General features: G+C 50.8%; 1 protein-coding gene across 1 annotated transcript; it reads left to right on the plus strand.

The window, feature by feature from the left end:
• Positions 1–5,274: 5,274 nt before the first annotated feature.
• NOP53 (NOP53 ribosome biogenesis factor) lies at positions 5,275–17,971 on the plus strand. The gene is made up of 13 exons (XM_007426987.4): positions 5,275–5,552; positions 7,018–7,082; positions 7,550–7,634; positions 8,388–8,590; positions 10,183–10,253; positions 10,336–10,431; positions 10,597–10,701; positions 12,614–12,814; positions 13,748–13,923; positions 14,059–14,125; positions 16,512–16,588; positions 17,097–17,153; positions 17,892–17,971. Exons 1-13 carry the CDS (start codon positions 5,305–5,307, stop codon positions 17,896–17,898), a joined length of 1,458 nt encoding a protein of 485 aa, XP_007427049.3. The 5' UTR covers positions 5,275–5,304; the 3' UTR covers positions 17,899–17,971.
• The last annotated feature ends 1,470 nt before the right edge of the window (positions 17,972–19,441 follow it).

Below are 19,441 nucleotides of genomic sequence, written 5' to 3' on the forward strand. Positions count from 1 at the left end.
GCTCAGCTGTAAGGGGCTGTTGCTGTTGATATTATTAATCGTTGGCCTAATAGAAAGGAAGAGCACACCCTTAGCAGCAGGCACAAAGCCTGGCTTAAGAAAACCTCCCTTGTCCTTACGTGCGAAGGCGGCTAGGGATAAAGGGAAGCACTCTGCACAAGCTCCGAGACGCCGTGTCCAACCACAGCCAGTCTGGCTCCAGCTGGGATGAAGGGGCAGGAGCACGAGAGGAGGGACTTCCTAGCATCTCTCCTGGGGATTAGCAGCCGCCTCCCTGCCCACAGACCTTAGCAAAGGCCGTAATGCAGCTTTGCACATCGAACATCCCAGCTTGGCTTAAAAAAAACACCACCACCACCTAGAAGAGGGCCCCAGTTTGCCAACCAACCTGGCTTGGAGAAAGCCATGTGCCTTTTCTACAGCCCCCCCCCAACTTTCCCCAGGGACTGCCCCCCCTCCAAAAGGCGATGGCCAGTATAAAGTAGAGCTGCCCTGTGCGGCCTTCAAGAATCCAGACAGCCACTAGATGGCAGCACAGGCCACGCTCCACCAGGGGAGGGCAATGCAGCCTCTCAGTCTGGGTTTTTTCAGCCCAGGTATTGTACCCCATCTGACCCGTCTGGGGGAGGAATGTCGATTCCAACTAGCTCTTCACTTTGGCAGGGCACAGCCCGGGGCGGTGAGTCAGCGCCTGAGCTGCTGCCAGCCCCTCCCAGCCTGGCCAAGGAAAACTTTTGCATTCCTCTCTCAGCCGAAAAAAACCAGGCGTTCCCTGGCTGCTCAGATCATGGGCATGGGGGCACAGCTCATGCCCCGATTGGCTGGAGGGGAAGAGTGGGCAGGGCAACGCTTAGATACCCCCTTCCCCTTCGCAGCACTCGAGGTACTCCCGATGGATGCCTTTGAGCAACCTTATTTAGATCCAGTTTGGAGGCATGATTTTTCAGCTGATTTAAAGGCCTGGCCTTGGCAGTGTTTGAGCTATTCAAGATTTGAAATGCAAGAAGAAGCCAAAAAAAAAAAAAAACGCATTTTTAAGAGCTGCAGCCTTAAACATATATCTGCAAGAAACCAAAGAGCTTTTCCCAATGTGCTGGTCTGCTCAGCCATATTTCTACTAATAATCTGTGGTTTAAATTCCCTCCATGCTGGCTCTTTGTTTTTGCAAAGCTCCCCTGGTTAGTTGCATGGACCTGATCTCTGTTCACCACAGGTGACTAGAAGAACTGCTTTTCACAGATAACCAACCAGCAATGGGATAACGGAATAAGGATCCCGCTTACAGTGGATTAAGGAAGAGCTGATCTCTACGTGGAGAGTTTTACAGAAAGTTACTGGAGCATCTTAGATTTGCTTCCTCCCCTAGAAATAGTTGGGTGTATTTCCCGTGGCTGCCTGGAAAATAAAGATATTGTTTGCAGTGTATCAATCCCTCCAACTGAATGCAGGATTTCCCCGTGGCTGTGTGTGTGTTTCTGCCATTCCCTTCCTATTGGCTTTAAATGCCCAAATGCATGTTTTTAATTAGGAACAGAACCAAAGCATGCCAGCCTCCTCCCTGGAGCTCTGTCCCATATGTGTGCGGTGGAAAGTGGAGCAGAGATGGGAAAAACATCCCGTGCTTTCATGTTCTCTGCTGTCTTGAATATGTTGAGTAGAAAAGAAGCTTTGGGATTTCCCTTGAAAAAACAGTGAGAGAAAGAGAGAGAGAGCATTGGTCCAGGGGAGAGCATGGCTGGCTGGGGAATTCTGGGAATTGAAGTCCACATATCTTAAAGCGGCCAAGGTTGAGAAACACTGGTCTAGGCCCAGCTCTCTGGATGGGTTTGTAAAAGAAAATTGACTGTTTTTTATTTGAACTCAGACACTACCAATCCAGGGATGGGGCAAAGATGAAAAAAAAAAAAAAACGAAATGGTTTTGCATGCCAGAACGGAAGACAGCTCGCCGTCCTCCTTCCACACGAGACCCCTTTCTTGGTATCCCAACATTCCTTCATTTCAGGATGAAAATTTTGGGGAGGAAGGCAAGGGAGTCTGCAGGATGTGGCCAGAACATCAAGATGGCAGCCCCAACGGTGCAATCAACGCTCCGTCTGTTTCTTTCACGTGCGGCCAGACTTTTCTGAGCATGACCTGTGGACGCCTCCTTGGAGAAAGGAAAATCATTGTCTTGCCATGGTGGCCAATCGGTTGGGGGACACAGACTGATGTTGGCCTCCAGCAAAGGACTCAGACCTTATGATTTGTTCTTTCTGAAGGACAAGGCGCTAATATCATGGCTTCTTTTATTTACCGTGGAAGCATTTGTTCTGCATCACATACATTATTCAGTTACCCTTTCGACAGCACAGAAAGATAGGCGCCTTGCAGGCAGGATAAAGATGAACCGGAAAAATTGTGACTTGCCCCTTTAGGCCCTCTAATGTATTTGTGGCAGAAGCAGTTTTTCAACCTGGGACTTCTTGATTTACAGCTTACTGTGCAATGTGTGCATTGAGACCCCTTGAACATAACATTGAAGTATCTAAGATTATAATCTTACACTCCTCATAATACACGTTGGTTTTATAACACCCAATACTGCATTACTTCCCCCCCCCCTTTGATTTTATTTATATTTTTTAATGTCTCCAAATGTGTTAATTCCAGCGGAAATAATATTGGCCTAGGTTTTCTGATTCTGCATTCCTCATTTTCCCCAGCAGTTCCAGAAGGCTTTTTGGACCACCCTTCCCAACCTGACAGTCACCCAGCTGGCTTTGTGCTTAGGCGAGACTAGAACTCACCGTCTCCCGGTTTCTAGCCTGTGCCTTAGCCTCTACACCAAACTGGCCCTCAATAATAATAACAACGTCCCTGCAGTTTTCTTGGCAAGATTTCGGAAGTGGTTTGCCCTTGCCTCTTTTCAAGGGCTAAGAGAGAGGGACCGGCCCAAGATCACCCAGCTGGCTTCATGCCTAAGGCGGGACTAGAACTCGAGGCCTCCTGGTTTCTGGCCTGGTGCCTTAACCACTAACCCAAACTGGCTGTCAGGGTCTCTGTAATCCTCTGAAAAAAAGAGAGACTAGCACCGGGGGGCTCCCCAGCAGCAAACACACAGGCTATCCACTCCCTCCAAGCCAGACAGGACCAGAATTGAGTCCCCAGCTTTGGCAGACCCATACATGCATCAAAATGCACATCTGTGCAGCTGTCTCATATGACTACGTACAGATGCTCTCTTTTCTTTGTAAGCATGTCATCAGAAGGGGTCCGTTAGCACCATTTCTGACTAACAAATGTTCTGAAAAGACTTTTAATACAAATTTTAGCTGAGAAGCTTCTGCCTTTTAATAACATTTGTGGGTCAGAAAAGGTGCTAGCAGGCTCCTGATTTTTTGCCACTGTAGACTATCACGGCTCTTCTCCTACAGTGTTCCCAAGCAGGCGGGTCCTGATGGGAAGGAAACCTAGGCTTTCTCGAGATTGCTCATACAAGGTTCATGACATTGAAATGAAAAAAACTTTGCAGCATTGCAGTCATTAACCAGCACAATATTACGCTGTTCTCTGCAATCTGTGTCTCATGTAACCCACAACTGCATACCTAACCTGTCTTCCCCTCCTTTTCACCCTCCTTTGGCTCACCCCAATTTAAATCCCACAACAGTCTAGCCCTCCACGCGTCTGATGAAGTGAGCTGCAGTTCCCCAAAACTTCTACCTTTGAATAAAGTTTGTTAGTTGGAAAAGGTGCTACCAGGCTCCTCCTGTTTTTAAGGCAGCAATGGCACGTCCCATTTTTTTTCCCTTGGCGCTGCTGGGATGACTTCTGATTTCACCAAGTGGGACAAAATGTCTAAAAGGAAACATCCCCCCCCCCCCCCGCTTCCAGTCCTCTTTTGCCTTCTGTAAAAACAGGGGCTGATCCCAGGGCTAGAAAAACACACAAATATTTTCCCTGCCTTCCCCAACCACACCCAACTCCTGACCTACTGGAGCTCCAAAGGACTGGGATCAGCCTGCCCCTTAGTGGCTGCACACCGAATTAATCATGAGCAGAGGGACATCCGAGGTTTTGATACCCGCTGCATCGTACATTTCCAGGGCAAACAGGACTTTGCCTTGGGTGCCGGTAACATTCCAGCCTTCTGCACCAAGGATTAGATTCTGAAGGTGCCTGTCTCGCCCATCCCATTCCAGCTCGCTCAGTCCATCTCACTGTAACTGCAGTGCTCTTCTTAACAGGATTCCTACTGAGCCTATCCTTCTTAGACCAGGGTTTCTCAACCTTGGGAATTTTAAGATGGGTGGACTTCGACTCCCAGAATTCCCCAGCCAGTTTTGCTAGCTGGGGAATTCTGGGAGTCGAAGTCCACACATCTTACACTTGCCAAGGTTGAGAAACACTGCACTAGGGTGTGGTGTAGCCCTAGTGATGGTGCTTGATAAATCATCCTTTGTGGTTGTGTGCGCACCTGGCTATCAAGTTTGTTCAGCAAACTATGGTTAAAACAAACCATGGTTGAGAGCGATTTGATAAGCCAGGCACAATCTTTGAAAGCTGACTTTGGGAAGTTGAGTGTCAATAGATAATTGATTCATGCTCCTGAGCTACCAACTTGTCAGACCTGCACAGGGGTGACAAGAGTAGGCCTCCCAGAGGTGGCCTGCAATGCAGCGGAGAGCCACTAGATGGCCGCACGGAGATGCAGAAAGTCTAATTCTCTGCTGCCATCCAGTGCTGGTCTGGAGTTTTGCAGCCCTGTCTCTGCTTCTCCCCCAAGAGGCTGATGTGGACAGAAAATCTGGGGTATCTACAACCCGTTCTGCTTGATGGAAGGAAAACGGGCCCTCTGGCGCCTGCGTGATAGAGCCAAGATGCAACAAGGTCTTCCCCTGCCCCAAACTTCTACGCAGCCTTTCCCAACCTGATGGCTCCGAAGATACTGGAACTACCACTCCCCTCACTCTGATGACGTTGGCTAACAACTCCCATCACCCCTAAGCAGCATGCTACGCGCTGGACTACAACTCCCATCATTCTGGAGAAGAGTGATAGTCCAAAAGACATCTGGAAGGCACCAGGGGGCAGGGAGGCTGGGGCGCAGCTGCGGCTGCATTCAATGCAGTGCCGGAAGTTTAGTCTTTATGCTTTTTTCCCTTGTCTCTTTGTGGTTCAGTGGGGCGGTGGCCGCCCATCGCCTCTACGCAAATGGCGCTACCCGCCGCCGGAAGCTGCCTTCCCACTTCCTGTTTCGTGGGGCGGCGCTCTGTCCTCCCTTTTCCGTCTCTCTCTCATTCCCTCTCTCTCGTGGCGCAAGATGGCGTCGCCGGGCGCCGCTCCGCCAGCGGCCGCCGCCGCCGCCGCCTCCTCCTCCTCCTCCTCCTCCTTCCTGGGCTTCAGCGTCAGCTCGCGCGACCCGGGCCGGCTCCCCTCGCGGCGGGCCGGCGGCCTGGGCGCCCGGAACCGCAAGAAGGGCTGGAAGCGCTGGCGGGGCCCCGAGGCCAAGCTAGGCCGGGAGCTCGGGGACTGGCTGGAGGAGCGGGCCTCCGAGCTGCGGCACTTGGGGTGAGGGCCGGCGGGGCCTAGGGAGGCCGGGAGGACCCTGCTTCTGGAGCGGGGACGGGGCACACGGGATGCAACGGAGAAGTGGAGCCTCCAGTTTCGGAAGCAGTCTACCACTGGGCGCCAGCATGTGGAGGGCAGCCCCGAGGCTCTGCTTCTGAGCTTCCCAGGGGCGGCCGTGGAACCAAAGGAGGGTTGATCCTGATCAGTAGGGCAGGTCCATGCAAAAGGCCTGGCAGAGGAACGCCAAAGGACGACCTCCGTTGGTCCTGAAGGAGGGGATGGCGCCGACGGCCGAGCGCCTGCTTTGCCCTCGATGCGATAGTTCTTAAACCGGGGTACATACTCCCCGAGGGGGTAATTTGGGCACATCCTGGAGGAAATGGAGCAACTGGTAATTGTGAGTCGAGGATCCAGGTTGGGGCTGCCGTTGCTGAGGCGCTGGTGTAAAACAGCAATCTGGTTTTTTTGTGGGGGTAAGACATTATTCAAGGCCGGGGAAAGGGGCAACGGGGTCAAACGTTTAAAGATGTAAGGAGTGCTAGTAGTGAGTGATGGGAAAGACCCTCCAGGGATGCTGCTGACCTAGGTTGGAGGGCATCAGGCTGCAAGGGGTGAATGGGCTTATAGGCATAGAACCCAATTCAGTTAAATTTTCAGCTGAGGGGATTTAGGTAGAAAAGCTTGGTTGAATTCACTTGACTGAGTCCTGGGATTGCTGCTGACGGTTGGGGTAAAAGGCGTTGCACTCAGTGGGGTGCAAGGTCAGGTTTGCATCAGGCGAGCTCTGATGAAAGCACTAATAGCTATATTTCTGTTACAGCATTTTGTACAGTTTTGGGTTGTAGGGCTCAGGTTAGGATACATGGCTTATTTATGTATTTATTCAATTTACAGAGCCGCCCATCTCAAATATATGATTCTGGGCAGCTCTTGAGGGAAATGGCTAGTACCACAAACCTGAATGTAAAATCTGGCCGGAGGAGCATCTCTAGGCAAATCTTATTTTTGGCTATGAAGTTTCCCTGTTTGATGGAAACTTTGGGTATGTATTAAAAAAGTTAATGACGGTCCCTTAAAACACTGTAAAGGTGCTAAATGAATGTTAACAGAGTCCAGTTTGTGTCCAGCAAGAGAGGGAATTGGCGGAGAGCAGGCTGACAACATAGAAGGTAAAGACTAGGCATGTGGAGAAAAGACACAGTTGGGTGAAATAACAAAGACGACCTGTATGTGTCTGTTTAAAAGGTGCAGGGGAGACATATTGCAGGAAGAGGATGAGAGGCTGATGAAAATGGTTGTGGAGTTACTGAGGGGTTAACAGTTCTGAAAATACTGTTGAGGGCATTACCCAAAGAAGATCCTCCAATGTTACAGCTGGGGAGAAGATTTTCCATTTCTGAGAACCCAGGAATGTGTTTGCTGTTGGTGAAAACCCATGAACTACTTTTATACCTTTTTCCCCCAGAGGGCCGGTGTCAGAAAAGCCAGATGAAACCCTCTTCTTCCTCGATACCAGCAACAAACAGCAAGGTGAGAGATTGCACCACAGTGCAGAGCCTTTTTGGAGTCGAATACCTGAAAAATGAGCATGTGGAACTAAATTGAGGGAACAGGTCAGTTAGCCTTGAGGGTCAGAGCAGCCAGTTTGATGGGTCACAATATCCCTGTGGTCTGTTTTCCTGAAATCATCAGTGATCCATTCTGATCACTTCCCCTCAGTGGTATTTTCTGGTTCTTCCCTTAGCTGGCAACTTGGAAGGTAGAGTGAGGGTGCGCAGGACGCTTTCCTTGGCTATAACTCTCTTTGTGGATCAGCTTTAGTGCCACTATCAAATCAAGTTGTTGACAAGAGACATTAAGAGGCAGAGGATAGTATGAAAGAGAGATCTGATCAAGTGGTTTCATTGCAAGAATGTCCTCACCTCAGTTGTTACACACACACATCCTTGTGTGATTGGTGCTCCTGGAGTCAGTTCTTGTGTATGTTCTTATTCCAGATCAGAAACAGAAACCTACCAAAGAGAGACCTCTGAAGATTGACTTGATCCTACAGCCAGATTCCAAAGTGCCTCCGCCCAAAGAGTGAGTTTTTTCCTCAGTCTTTTATTGAGAGATGGGTGTGGGGAAACCAGCATCGTCATTCCTTTTCAGGTTCTCCTGCTATCGCAACTCTGGGGCAAGAATGTTTGATTTGGGGAAGGACAGTTCAGGGCAGAGGCAGGAGCCTTATTCTGATTGATTCACATGGCTGTCCATCTTGGAAGTTTAGCAACTCGGGGCAGCTACCAAAGTTACAAACTGAAGAAAACAAAAGAATAACCTGGTTTGTCATATTGTAAAACACGCTGGCTCCACTTTCCTGTTTTTTTGCTGTGTTAGAAGATTGCAGGAATTCTTCCCTTCTCCCTCCTGGGCTGCCCTGAACCCAGACTTTCTCCAGCATGCCTTGCTCTGCGCAACTCTTCGTGGAATCCTTTTTAATTGTCCAGTGTCGTCTTCAAACTACTGTACTTTTACTCCCCACAGCATTGCTTAAAAAAATTGAGATTCTTCTGGATGTGGTTTCAGAAGAAATGGCCCGTTGTTGCCTCCTTGAAATTGAAGATATAGCAATAAACATTCATATAGAGGAATATCTAAATGTGCTCTTTGGGGTGCAGGGAAAGGATTTTGGTTCAGCACCATGAAACCACTTCAGTTTATTTACTGTGATTTATGGCTTAGTGGTGGGTGGGAACTATGCCATTTTCACTTGTTTTGAGCCGCAGCTGGACAGGTTGTATTTATCCAGGCTGTGGCTGAGACCTGTCTAACCTAAAAGTTCTTCCTGCTCAGCATCCTTGCATATCAGGTCCCCAACGGCCGGAAACTGAAGAGGAAGCTGCAACTCTGGGAGAAGCTGGCAGAAAAAGGGGTGGTGCCCCGAAAAGAACGGCTCCTCCAGCAGAGGTTACAAAACCCCCCCAAAGCCGACGCAGCCGGCACAGACAGTGGGACCAATCCCTCTAGGGAGTTCTATGACATTTGGTCAGATTCAAGTAAGCACTTGTTTATTCAATTTATAGTCACAGACCTAATAATAATTCAAGTAAATTGAAATAGGAGTGAAATGAAAGAGCATTTCTGACATTCTGATCTCTAAGAAGAGAAGTTAAATTTGCCAGTTGGTTTTCCTGAGAACCAGAAGGAATCCAGCTATTGTGAGCACCTGATTGTTTTGCAATGGGTTCCCTTTTTTATCTGATTTATTGTGTTATATGCTACCTTTCCTTCAGAAGTTCAAAGTGATAGACACAGCGCTCCCTCCTCCCATTTTCCCCATAACCACCACCTTGTGAGGCCGATGCGGCTGGCAGGTTGACTGGCCCCAATTCACCCCAGGAGCTTCCTTGGCACTTCATCCAACCCCTTCACCCATACGCCACCCTTTCTCTTAAGCCTGTTATGCCTGGGCTGACATCTGTCGCCGGGATCATTTGCACTGTTGATCCTGTCTTATACTGCATATCTTGTAAGCTCCATCCCTTTGCGTATTGAGGCCATTGCCTCCAAATCACACATGTAGAGACTTCTCTTCACACCCAGCCCATCATAGCTTGGGAGCAGGAGTAGGGATGCTGAAGGCAGGTCTCTCTGAATGCTCTTCTGTGATATAGAGCAGGGTTCCTCAACCTTGGCAACTTTAAGACGGGTGGACTTCAACTCCCAGAATTCCCCAGCCAGGGTGGGGAATTCTGGGAGTTGAAGTCCACCCGTCTTAAAGTTGCCACGGTTGACGAACCCTGATATAGAGAACAGAAAGGACAACTTGGTCAGAGGAATACTTCTGCTGTTTTCTCCCTAAGCAGACCTGCCCAGCTGACCGGGCTGAGCCTGGAATGATCCCCCTCTGGAGACCTTTCCGTGTGGTTTCTGCAGGTGTTGCTTGATCATTCTGACGCCAAGAACAAGGCGATAGCTAGCATGAGTGTCCAGCCAGGCAGTCCTTCTGCAGTAGAGCAGATTCTTCCACCCCCACCCCCTGAACTCAGTTGCTCAGTTCTGCTTCCTGGCCGCCTCTATCTTCTAACCCCCATCTGCTGGTTATGGGTTCCTTCACAGCAACTGTCTGGTTCTGTGGGCAGGTGGAATGTGATAGAGCCAGACCCGCTGGCTGGGGTGGCAGTTGCTGTACTGCCTCCAGCCGCTGCAGGAACACAGCGGCCTTTGCAACCCTCAAAAAAGCTGATCCCCTCACCGAGCCCCTGAATTGTTGCTGACATGTTGGGTGTTCCCTCCTGCCTTGCTTTGTTGCACCTGTTTTGTTGCTTAAGAAGGATTTTGTGGCCACTTTGCAGGACATTCACTCCTCCCCATCCTGTTGGTTGCATAGGAAGCAGAAATGCTTTCACATTGAGGGGGTTAAGGCAGAAATCTGAGTTCTTGTCCTGGCACTTCATTAACAGGATATTGGTGTCCCCAGTCCGTTTCTACCATTTGAGGTTTAGCCCTGTTTCAGTGGCTCTAAATGAGTAATAATGCCTCCTTAATCTCAGCTTGCCGGAGCAAAGAGACTTCATTCAGAAGGAACCCATCTTTTCAGGTCTCTGCTGCTGTTTTGATCTTGGCACTCTCTTTTCTTGCCCATCAGACCCGCTTGATAAAGCTCTGGCTGGGAAGGATGCCTGGTTCCTGGAGCAAACCAAGAAGCAGCTGGTGAAGGTGAGCACTGGCCCTGTTCCAGAGCAGGGGTGGGAGGTGGCCTCTGGGCTGAGTCTCACTTTCTGGGATTTTTTTTTCTCAGCGCCCTGACAGGCTGAAGAAGGCCCCATCGGAGCTGCCAGCCATGGAAGTCATCCCACCAGGAGGATCTTACAACCCCAGCTTCCAGTCTCACCAGGTATTTGCCAGGTGTGGTGAGGAGCTGTGAAGGCAGGGAGGTTTATTCTCCTGAGTGATCCATTGGGGGGGGCTTCATGCAGCATCCCAGGTGGGAGGTCTGCTGAGGTCTGTGTGAAGAGCTCACTGGGTCTGTGCTTCCTCTCCCACCCCACCCCCACCCCAGGCATTGCTCCTCCAGGCCTTTGAAGTTGAGCTGGGGAGACAGAAGGCAGAGGAGAGGCTGCAGCGTCAGTTGAATTTTCCCACCGCAGCCGAGGCCCCCACCCAGGTGAGTGCTGATGCCCAAACGCAAGGAGGTCCAGTCCTGAACCAGGGGCAGACCAGCTGGCCTGCCCAGGAGAGAATTCTTCTTGGCACAGATAGCCACAGGGTCATTCATAGAGGAGATTACATTGATTGGGGAAGGGACTTTCCCAGGGTTGGGGTCACAATTCTGAGGGGGACAGGATTGGTGGTATCAATGGAAACAGGAGACCTATGCCCACTTATATGTGGGAGAGAGAGAAAGAGTGACTGCGTGTTGAAGAACATAATCTCCCGCAGTGGCTGTTGGTAATTTTCGAATGAACACCTCCTCCTAACCACAGCCTGAGTTCAGTAATCTCTTCTGGATGGTACAGTCTTGAAGACAGGAAGCTGTGAGAAGCCAGTGAGTTTACCTCAAGGAATAGTTGTACTTGCTGACTTTCTAGCAGCTAGACCAGTGTTTCTCAACCTTGGCCACTTTAAGATGTGTGAACTTCAACTCCCAGAATTCCCCAACCAGCATGGGTTTCAGTAGCGTCTCACCTCTCTCAGAAGTAGGCCACTACTGAAACTCTTCCTGAATTTTGACACAGAGAAAGGGTATTTTATTTTTTGTTTGTTTATTTATTTATCATGTTTATATAGCCGCCCATCTCACACAAGGTGACTCTGGACAGCATATAACAATTAAAAATACATAAAAACAACTACATGTAAAAAAACTCTAAAAACACACAAAACAGGAGGGGATAAAATTAATAAGGGAGCCATCATAAAATCTCCCCAGTCCCCTGGGAGCCCCAGGCCTGATTCCATAACCAGGTCTTGAAGGACTTGCGGAACATTAAGAGGGATGGAGCCAACCTCACTTCCAGGGAGAGAAGATTCCACAAGGCGGGCACCACAGCAGAGAAGGCCGGCCTCCTGGGACCCACCAAATGTAATTCTCTAGGAGACGGGATCCACAGCATGCCAGATCTGATGGGACGGGCTGATGTAATCAGGGAGAGGTAATCCCTCAGGTAACCCGGCCCCATGTCATGAAGGGCTTTAAAGGTCAAAACCAGCCCCTTGAATTGGACCCAGAAGCAAACTGGCAACCAGTGCAGCTCGCAAAGCAGAGGTGTAATGTGTACCGCCCTAGGGGAACACATAACTGCCCACACCGCTGCATTTTGTGCCAGCTGAAGCTTCTGGATACTCTTCAAGGGCAGCCGTATGTAGAGTGCATTACAGATATCCAAACAGGAGGTGACCGAGGTGTGAGTGACAGTGATTAGGTCCCTCTGATCTAGGAATGGGTGCAACTGGCGCACAACACAAAGCTGTGCAAAGGCCCTCCCAGCCACGACTGCCACCTGCTCTTTGAGCAGGAGTCGTGAGTCCAGGAGGACCCCCAGATTGCACACACGGTCTGTCTGGGGCAGTGCAACCCCATTTAGTACCAAAGATGGCATAACTCTAGCACCAGGAGGCCCCAGAACCCACAGCCACTCAGTCTTGCCAGGGTTCAGCTGAAGCCTGTTGTTCCCCATCCAGACCCTCACAGTCTCCAGGCACCGGGGTATGACATTCACAGTGTCACTTAATTCACCAGGGGCAGAGATATAATAGTCTTTAACCCTTGAATGCTGTATTTGAAGGGAATGTCCCCAGGTGGAAATCACCAAAGAGTGGAAGGAAGAGCCAAATGCTTTTCTTGGCCTTTGGCAATGGAGTGATCCTTGCCTGCACCTGGGGCCGCCTTGAGCTCCTGCACTGGGTTGTGAGGGGGCTGATTCCTGCTTTTGCCCCTGCCTGTCAGGTGGGAACGGGGAGTCTGTTGGGAATGCTGAATGCCAAGAGACTAGTCTGGTATCCTGGGCTACAGTGGGCATGGACCTTCCTTTTCCTGACCCTTCCCCTTCAGCTTCTCCTCTTCTGCACTCTTACAGGAGACCGTGTTTCAGGAACAGTGCGAGGGCCTCATGGAAGAGGAATCTGAGGGCGAGGAAGGGCAGGACAGCCCGTTGGTGCCACAGGAGGAGGGTCTGCAGGCTGTCTCCACCTCTGACCCCCATCTTCTCACAGCAACGGCGGTTGGAGAAAAGAAAACAGAACGCCAGCGAAAGAAAGAAAAAGCAGCCAAACAATTGGTGGGTTTGCCTGGCATGTGGAGACTCTGTGGGAGGGAAATCCTGTTTTGCACAGCCTCGGTCTCTAACAGGGTTAGACTACAGTCCCCTGGTTCCCAGCCCACACAGTGAAGGTGGCAGTTTGGCCTTACTGAGTGGTCAAAAGCCTGTTTCCATGACAGCATACAAGGCCTGCAGGAGGTGGAATGGAAAATCAAGTTCCTTTCCTTTTGTGTAATACACGGATAGGACGTTTGTAAGATGAAATTGTGTCCAGCGGGGCTTCCAGCAGCCCAAGGAGAGATCTGACTAATGAGCCCCCCCATACAGTTGCAGTGGTGATGCTAGAAAATTGTGCCACAAATGAGCTTGGTTGTGGTGGAAATCTCGGTAGTCCTGGGGGTGGAGGGCTTGGTGAGGCTCCTGGCTTTGCCCGTCCCTTTAGCCTGTGGGAGATCCGAGTGAGTAATGCAGAGGAAGAGTGCGCTAAACTAGCCAGACAGATGGTGCTTGCAATTTTCTTGCTGAAAATCCAGTGCTGTTTTCTTCGGGTCTGCTCTGTGGAGAGGGACGTGGCAGGGAGTCCTCTTTAAGCCCCGACACAGCCCCCTGCTCTCCGCGCTGTCCTTGAAGCAGCAGCACCAACGCTCAGGGCTGCCTTCTGGGCCACCTGCCAACAGGAGCCCGATTAGCCTCTCTGCTGATGATGTTGTGGCTCACAAACGCCCAGCCATCTGGCCCAGAACGCCTGCCATCTGCTCCCTGCGCGAGCTCTGCAGAAGCAAGGAAGATGCCAGCTCATGGACGGCTGCCGTACCCACCAAGACCAGCCCAGCGTGCTGGCGGGGGCTGGGAAGGGTTTGCCCTCCACTGCCATCAGCGAAGGAAAAGACAGGTCGCCCCCCGCAGGGACCCTGCCTCACCCTCCCTTTCCCGCTGCTTCTCTCTGCCCAGAAAGCCCGGGAGCTCTCTCAGAAGACAGCCCGACGCCGGCAGCAGGAGCTCTTTCAGCTGCGATCCATCCGGCTGCAGCTGAAACAGCGGGAGGCTGAGCTGCAGCGCCGGAAGCGAAGACGGGAAGCCAAGCGGAAGTTGGAGGCCGTCCAGCCAAAACGGCTGGGCAGGCTCAAGTAAGAACCGGGGGCTGGGCTGGGCTGGGCTGGGGGTCCCCCATGAGAGAAAGGGTGGGAGAAGGAAAACCAGCTGGGCTCACCTGCGGGGCTCATGTTTCTAAGTAAGGCCACCATCTTTTCCCTTCACGGCAGGTACAAAGAGCCAGATGTGGATGTGCAGCTGAGTACCGAGCTGGCAGAGTCCTTGAGGATGCTGAAGGTAAGCTGCCCACCTCTCCGGCTTTTTGGCAAACCCGCATGGCAGAGTGGTCTGCCCGGGTGGCTTTCTCTCCCCATCCGTCACTGCAGTATTCCCGTCTGCTTCAGGCCACATCACCCCTCTGCGATCTCCTCTGGGTGAACCCTGTGCCGCTTTTTGGAATAGGCCTCTGGTTTCTTCTCTGCTGCTGGTCTGGCTGCAGCTTGAATTACGTCAGCGTTTACCCAGCTGGGTTCCCCGCAGATGCTTTGAACTGCCATTCCCCACCTGCTTGATTGAGGGTGGGAGAGTGACCCACCCCAAGGGTGCCATTTGAGAAAAGCTTTAATTAGGTTGCCTCTTGCTTGCTGGGAAGAGGAACAGCCCAACCACGTTGCCTTTTTGAGACACTGGGTGGAATTGGGGAGGGGCAGAGCCTTGGGAGGGATCTGGTGCTGGATGGGGGTCTCTCCATCCCCAGAAGCAGAAAGAGAAAGCTGCTTCTCTGGAGGTTCTGTTGGGGTGGGAGAGAACTAGGAGTCCTGCGTTCTTTCCTCCTTCCGGTGGTGTCCAATGATGAGACCCATCCTTGCGCTCGGAGAATTTGCAGCAGCTGTTGCTGGGAATGTGAAGGGCACCAGGGGACCCCTGGTCCTACCGAGTGGGTAAGGATCAGGGAACTGAGGCACCATCCAGAACCCCCTCCTCGCTTTCCAGCACGAAAGGCCCCCTTCTGCCATGTACCAGAGCATCCAAGGAGGGGGAAACGCTAAATTAGTGTGTTGTGGTATGGCAGCCTCACCAATTAATTCTGGAAGGTGGTTTTCTGAAGCCTCACCTTTCTTTTTCCCTTCCCCAGAGGTATTACCCTTTCTTCCCGTCTCTTCGATCTTAAGCTTAGCTTTTGCTTCTTAAAGGTTTGGGGATCTCTTAAGAAGAAGGTGAAGAAGGTCTTTACCACCATGTTTTTGAGGACCATCGCTCTGGTCTTCAGTGAGACATTTGGGGCAAACCTTGGTGTTATTGCCTTGCCCATTATAGGAGAAGGAACACATCCCTTGCCCCCTCAAAGCTGGTTCTTTTAGGAGCCATCTGGCCATGTATTTCTGTTTGGCTCCTGTCTTTTTCAATCAACCCATGGTCGGGGTGTTAACTTGGAGCACAACTTATCTATTCTTTAGCGTTAAGCTTTGCAGCTTAACCCACTCAGCTTGCAGGTGGGCTTTTCGCACAATCCGATATACCCAGCTTCCTAACCCTGTGCCCCAGCAGATCAAGAAAATCACTTCTGTCCCACAGAGCAGGAAGGCACCTAATGCATGTACGTGAGGAGCTGGGATGGCGTGAAAAGCTCTACTTTTGTCACCTGCAGAGTCTCTGCTGGAGGTGTGAGCGTGAAGGAGTGGAGTGGGGGCTTTGTGCACTGCGGGAGAAATACTGTGAAAGTCCATTTCCTGGTGGGGGGAGAAAGCTGTAGTTCACAAAAGGGCCACCTTTAGAAATCTGGGGATTGTTTCACATTTGTGGGGAGGGCAAGGACCACAGAATGTGGGGCCAGGGATGGAGGTTGTATCTTCTGTTTTTCCCTCAGTTGGAGTTGAGGAATTCTGGGGGTTTCTTGCTGTGCTTTTTTTTATAGCTTATTGTAGGGATTGCATGAAAGAATCCAAATTCAAAGCATGTCCTTTCTCAGAATGGCAGGAAACCACATTTGTTTTGGGCAGTTGTGGTCAAAGATGTTGCTGGAGGCCAGAAAATAATAGTTTGGGCCCTGCAGGTTGCTCATCACCACCAAACTGGTGGTGCTGAGGTTAGGATTTCTGGTGCACCCTTACGGGCCAGCCAATGAACATGCGTAATTTAAATGTATTTAATTTGGCGGGGGTGGGAAGCATGAAGACAAAGGACCTGCACTGGTACATCTGCATTACAAGTGTATTTTGGGCAAACCCTTCACCCTTCCGAAACCAATGCCATTCCCTGCATCTTCTCTGCTTCTCTCTTCATCTGAATGTTTCCTCTTGAGAGGCTGCGGCTCTTCCTCACAGCCAGGTCTCAGAGCGTGACCAAAGTTGGCCTGTCTTGTGGGTAATGTTCAAAAATCAACAGCCTTGCAAATGCTAGCAAAAGCATTGAGTGAAATCCTGTCTGGCCCAAAATGGATATTGACTGAGAAAGGTTTGTATGGCAATAGAATAAGCCCCTAAGATACTGTGAGTTGGATTTCCTCCCACCACCCCCGAGAATTCAAGTTGACCCGCACAGTTCATCTCTGTAAGAAGCGAAAGCTGGGCCACAGTCACCCAGAAACCTGGGTCTCCCTTGTCCAGTTCCAGCTCCTCGGCCATTTACTGACTCTGGTACTGGGCAGCCTAGTTTCATGATAGTTTCTGTTCTTTTTCCCCAGCCAGAAGGCAGCATTCTGAGGGACCGGTTCAAGAGCTTACAGAAACGCAACCTTATTGAACCCCGAGAGCGGGCCAAGTGAGTGACGGGGACAGAATGGGATGGGAAACTGTAGAGCGGTCTCCCAGATGCTGGTCCCCGAGCCCCTGAAACCTTTTCCTCCCGATTCCGGCAGGAGGGTTCGTTTCTCTTCCACAAGGAGTTTGTGATCCTCTTTCTGACCAGCACCTGGGGCTGCCCTCTCAGCAATTTAGTGGGAAGGGCAGGGTGGTCCCTTATATCTTCAGCCAGGGCCCCAGCTGGGGCTTCTTCATTCTCTAAATGATCTTGGGGTTTCCACGCTCTGATAGACTGGCATGATCCAAAGGCCAGGTGGGAGTCGCAGCCAGTTCGAAGGCTTCCTATTGCTTGCCTCTTCCCTTTAAAGCTAGCCAGGATTTAGTTTGCTAATTGTTCTGAGCCATAATGTGGCTTGCTCGTTTTCAGCATACCATGCTACACGAACAAGCCAGCTGAATTTCTGTCCTCTGCTGGGAGATGGGCATCCGGGGTAGATGACTCTAATATGCTGGTTCTTCCCTACCAGGTTCAAAAGGAAATACCGCCTGAAATACGTTGAAAAGCGAGCCTTCCGGGAGATCACGTACGTGGTGGCCTTTCCTGGGGCTGGGGAGGGCTGGCAGGACCCCAGGCTTGCAGATTCCTCTGCTCCTGTGGTCAGACCGCCTGGCTGGTCCAGTCAGGTTAGAGCGGGCAGGGGCTCGAGGGTGCTAGCGGGCAGCCATTCCCAAGCTGGTGCCCTTGGGATGGCTTACAGCTCCCATCAGCAGGAGCCGTCATATGCTTATGGGCTTTGTAATCTAATGCTTGGGGAAGGCTCCCACGTTCCCTTCCGTTGGAAGTTGTCTTTGAGAAACCAAGTTTTCCCCTGCTTGTTTTGGGGACCTTATCCTGAACTTTGAAGCTGGTTGTGGCCCTGGGCCCTCCAGTTTTCAGTCTAAGAAGTCATGCTCCATCTATCTTGGAAAAGAGGCACACCAGGAGGGAAGCTTGCCATGCCCAAAGAAGAGGCCAGGAATTCTTGGCACATGTTGAAATCCAGTCGGGGCAATTTCCCCCCTCCTCTGAAACCACACGATAGCTGGCGGTTTCTGCCTTGTCCAGGCCTGGTGGCTCAGTGATGACCTGAACTTCTTGTTTTCCTTTCTCTCTGCCTCTTCTCACTTTTGGGGAGAGAATGGTGAAGTACAAGCTTCCAGCTCCTTCTGTGTTTCTATTATTATTATTACTATTACTATTATTATTATTATTATTATTATTATTATTATTACACACCTCGTTCACTTCTTATTTTCTCTCCCCTCCCCTTTCTTCTCTGCAGATTATAGAAGCGTGATAATAGAGAGCTGCCCAGGAGCTCACGTGCTACCCTCATGTTTCATTAAAACTCCATAAACCAAACTCAGTCTGTTTATTCTTCCTCTTTTCTGGGTTATTCTCACCATCTTCCCCAACCAGATGCCCTTCTCCTCTACACCTGGCGTCAATGATTCTGGCTGGGAGATGATGGGAGTTGTAATCCCCAACTGTTGGAGAAGGTGGCTCTGGTGCCTGTGACCATAAGCAGAGGATCCTGTCTTTTTTTCATAGCAAGAACAGATCCAGTCAGCCATTTAAATCTGCAGATGGACGTTCTGACCTAAGCCTGTCTTAATCACACAGATTAGCATTCATTTGATTACTTTAGATAATGCGCCTCAGCCCCTAACCAGTGGGGCGTAGGGGAGAGATCTTTGCCGTTGCTTTAAAATTTGTTTGGTCTCCTCCCCCCCTTCTTTGGGGTGTGTAATGGTTGCAAGGGCTACAAACCTTTTGGACCCTGCTATCGTAGCCCCACACAAGGCCCCATCTTCAGGGACAGGATGTGACTTTGTCTCCAGATGCCAGTATGACCGTTTCCACTTGGTTTTACCAAAACGGTGCTCCAGATTTCCACTTGCAAGTGCCAGGGAGTTGCCAAATTTTATCATTGCATGGGGAAATTATTCAAGCAGCTAGAAAGCAGGAAGCCGGCTCCTCTTGGCAGCTGATAGCGCGTGATGTGCAGCTGGAATGACAGGCTGCACACTGAGGGAGAAGGCCTTGTTTTCATTCCTAGTCTTGTCTCATGATCCACTGGACTAAGATGGACTCTCAGCCTGGGGCAATGTGGGCCATTCACAAGTGTGAGCAGTCTGCTTTGCCAGAATTGTGGGCCCCATCCTGCTGGTCCCTTCCACGCGCAGCGGCTCCAAGAGTCAGGATCTTGACATTAATCTCTAAATCTTCCCTCTTCCTTTTGTCTCATTGCTGCTTCCTTCCTGTAACAGCCTTCCAGATATTAAAACGGCTGGGCCGTATATCCCCTGCAGCCCAGAGGAAAGAGGATTAAAACACCCCCACTTCCGTTGAGAAGCTCAAGGATTTATCTCCTGGCCCCCTGATCATCTCTCTGACTCTGCTCAACTTGTGGCATTTGTTGTTGAGCTCCTAGCTGGGGCCTTGATTTTTCCTGCCCTCCGCAGGGTGTGATGGGCCAGGAATAGCTTCCTTCATATTTTAGGTCTGTGTCGTGAGCCTTCAACACCGCAACTGTGCTGCAAAATTATGGCTCGCCAACTAGATCTCTGCAGGAGGTTGGAAGCTGGCAGGCTGCTGGTTCATCTTGGGTGTCAGATGGGAGGGTATCTGGGCTGCATCAGCCCCTTTTCCCTGCTCCCCTCGGCCTCCGTTCCCCCACTTCCCTCAAGAGTCCCTCATCCTCCAAGACGAAGTCCTCTGAAAAAGGAACAGGACCCAGTTCCTTCCCCTCCCCTTTTTGAAGGGGTCTGTGGCCCGCGTGGGCACAAAGGCAGCTTGGGACCTGCGGGACCTGCTGCCCTGAAGCTACTG

The sequence above is a fragment of the Python bivittatus genome, unplaced genomic scaffold (genome assembly GCF_059951505.1).
Source record: "Python bivittatus isolate LINGU-HERP-01145 unplaced genomic scaffold, Pbiv_v1 ctg000310_np1212, whole genome shotgun sequence".
NCBI lineage: Eukaryota > Metazoa > Chordata > Lepidosauria > Squamata > Pythonidae > Python > Python bivittatus.

Coding starts and splice junctions, on each gene's coding strand:
- NOP53 (XM_007426987.4), top strand. CDS start 5,305: ATGGCGTCGCCGGGCGCCGCTCCGCCAGCGGCCGCCGCCGCCGCCGCC. Junction 10,432..10,596: donor CCAGCTTCCAGTCTCACCAG/GTATTTGCCAGG, acceptor CCCCCACCCCAG/GCATTGCTCCTCCAGGCCTT. Junction 14,126..16,511: donor AGTCCTTGAGGATGCTGAAG/GTAAGCTGCCCA, acceptor CTTTTTCCCCAG/CCAGAAGGCAGCATTCTGAG.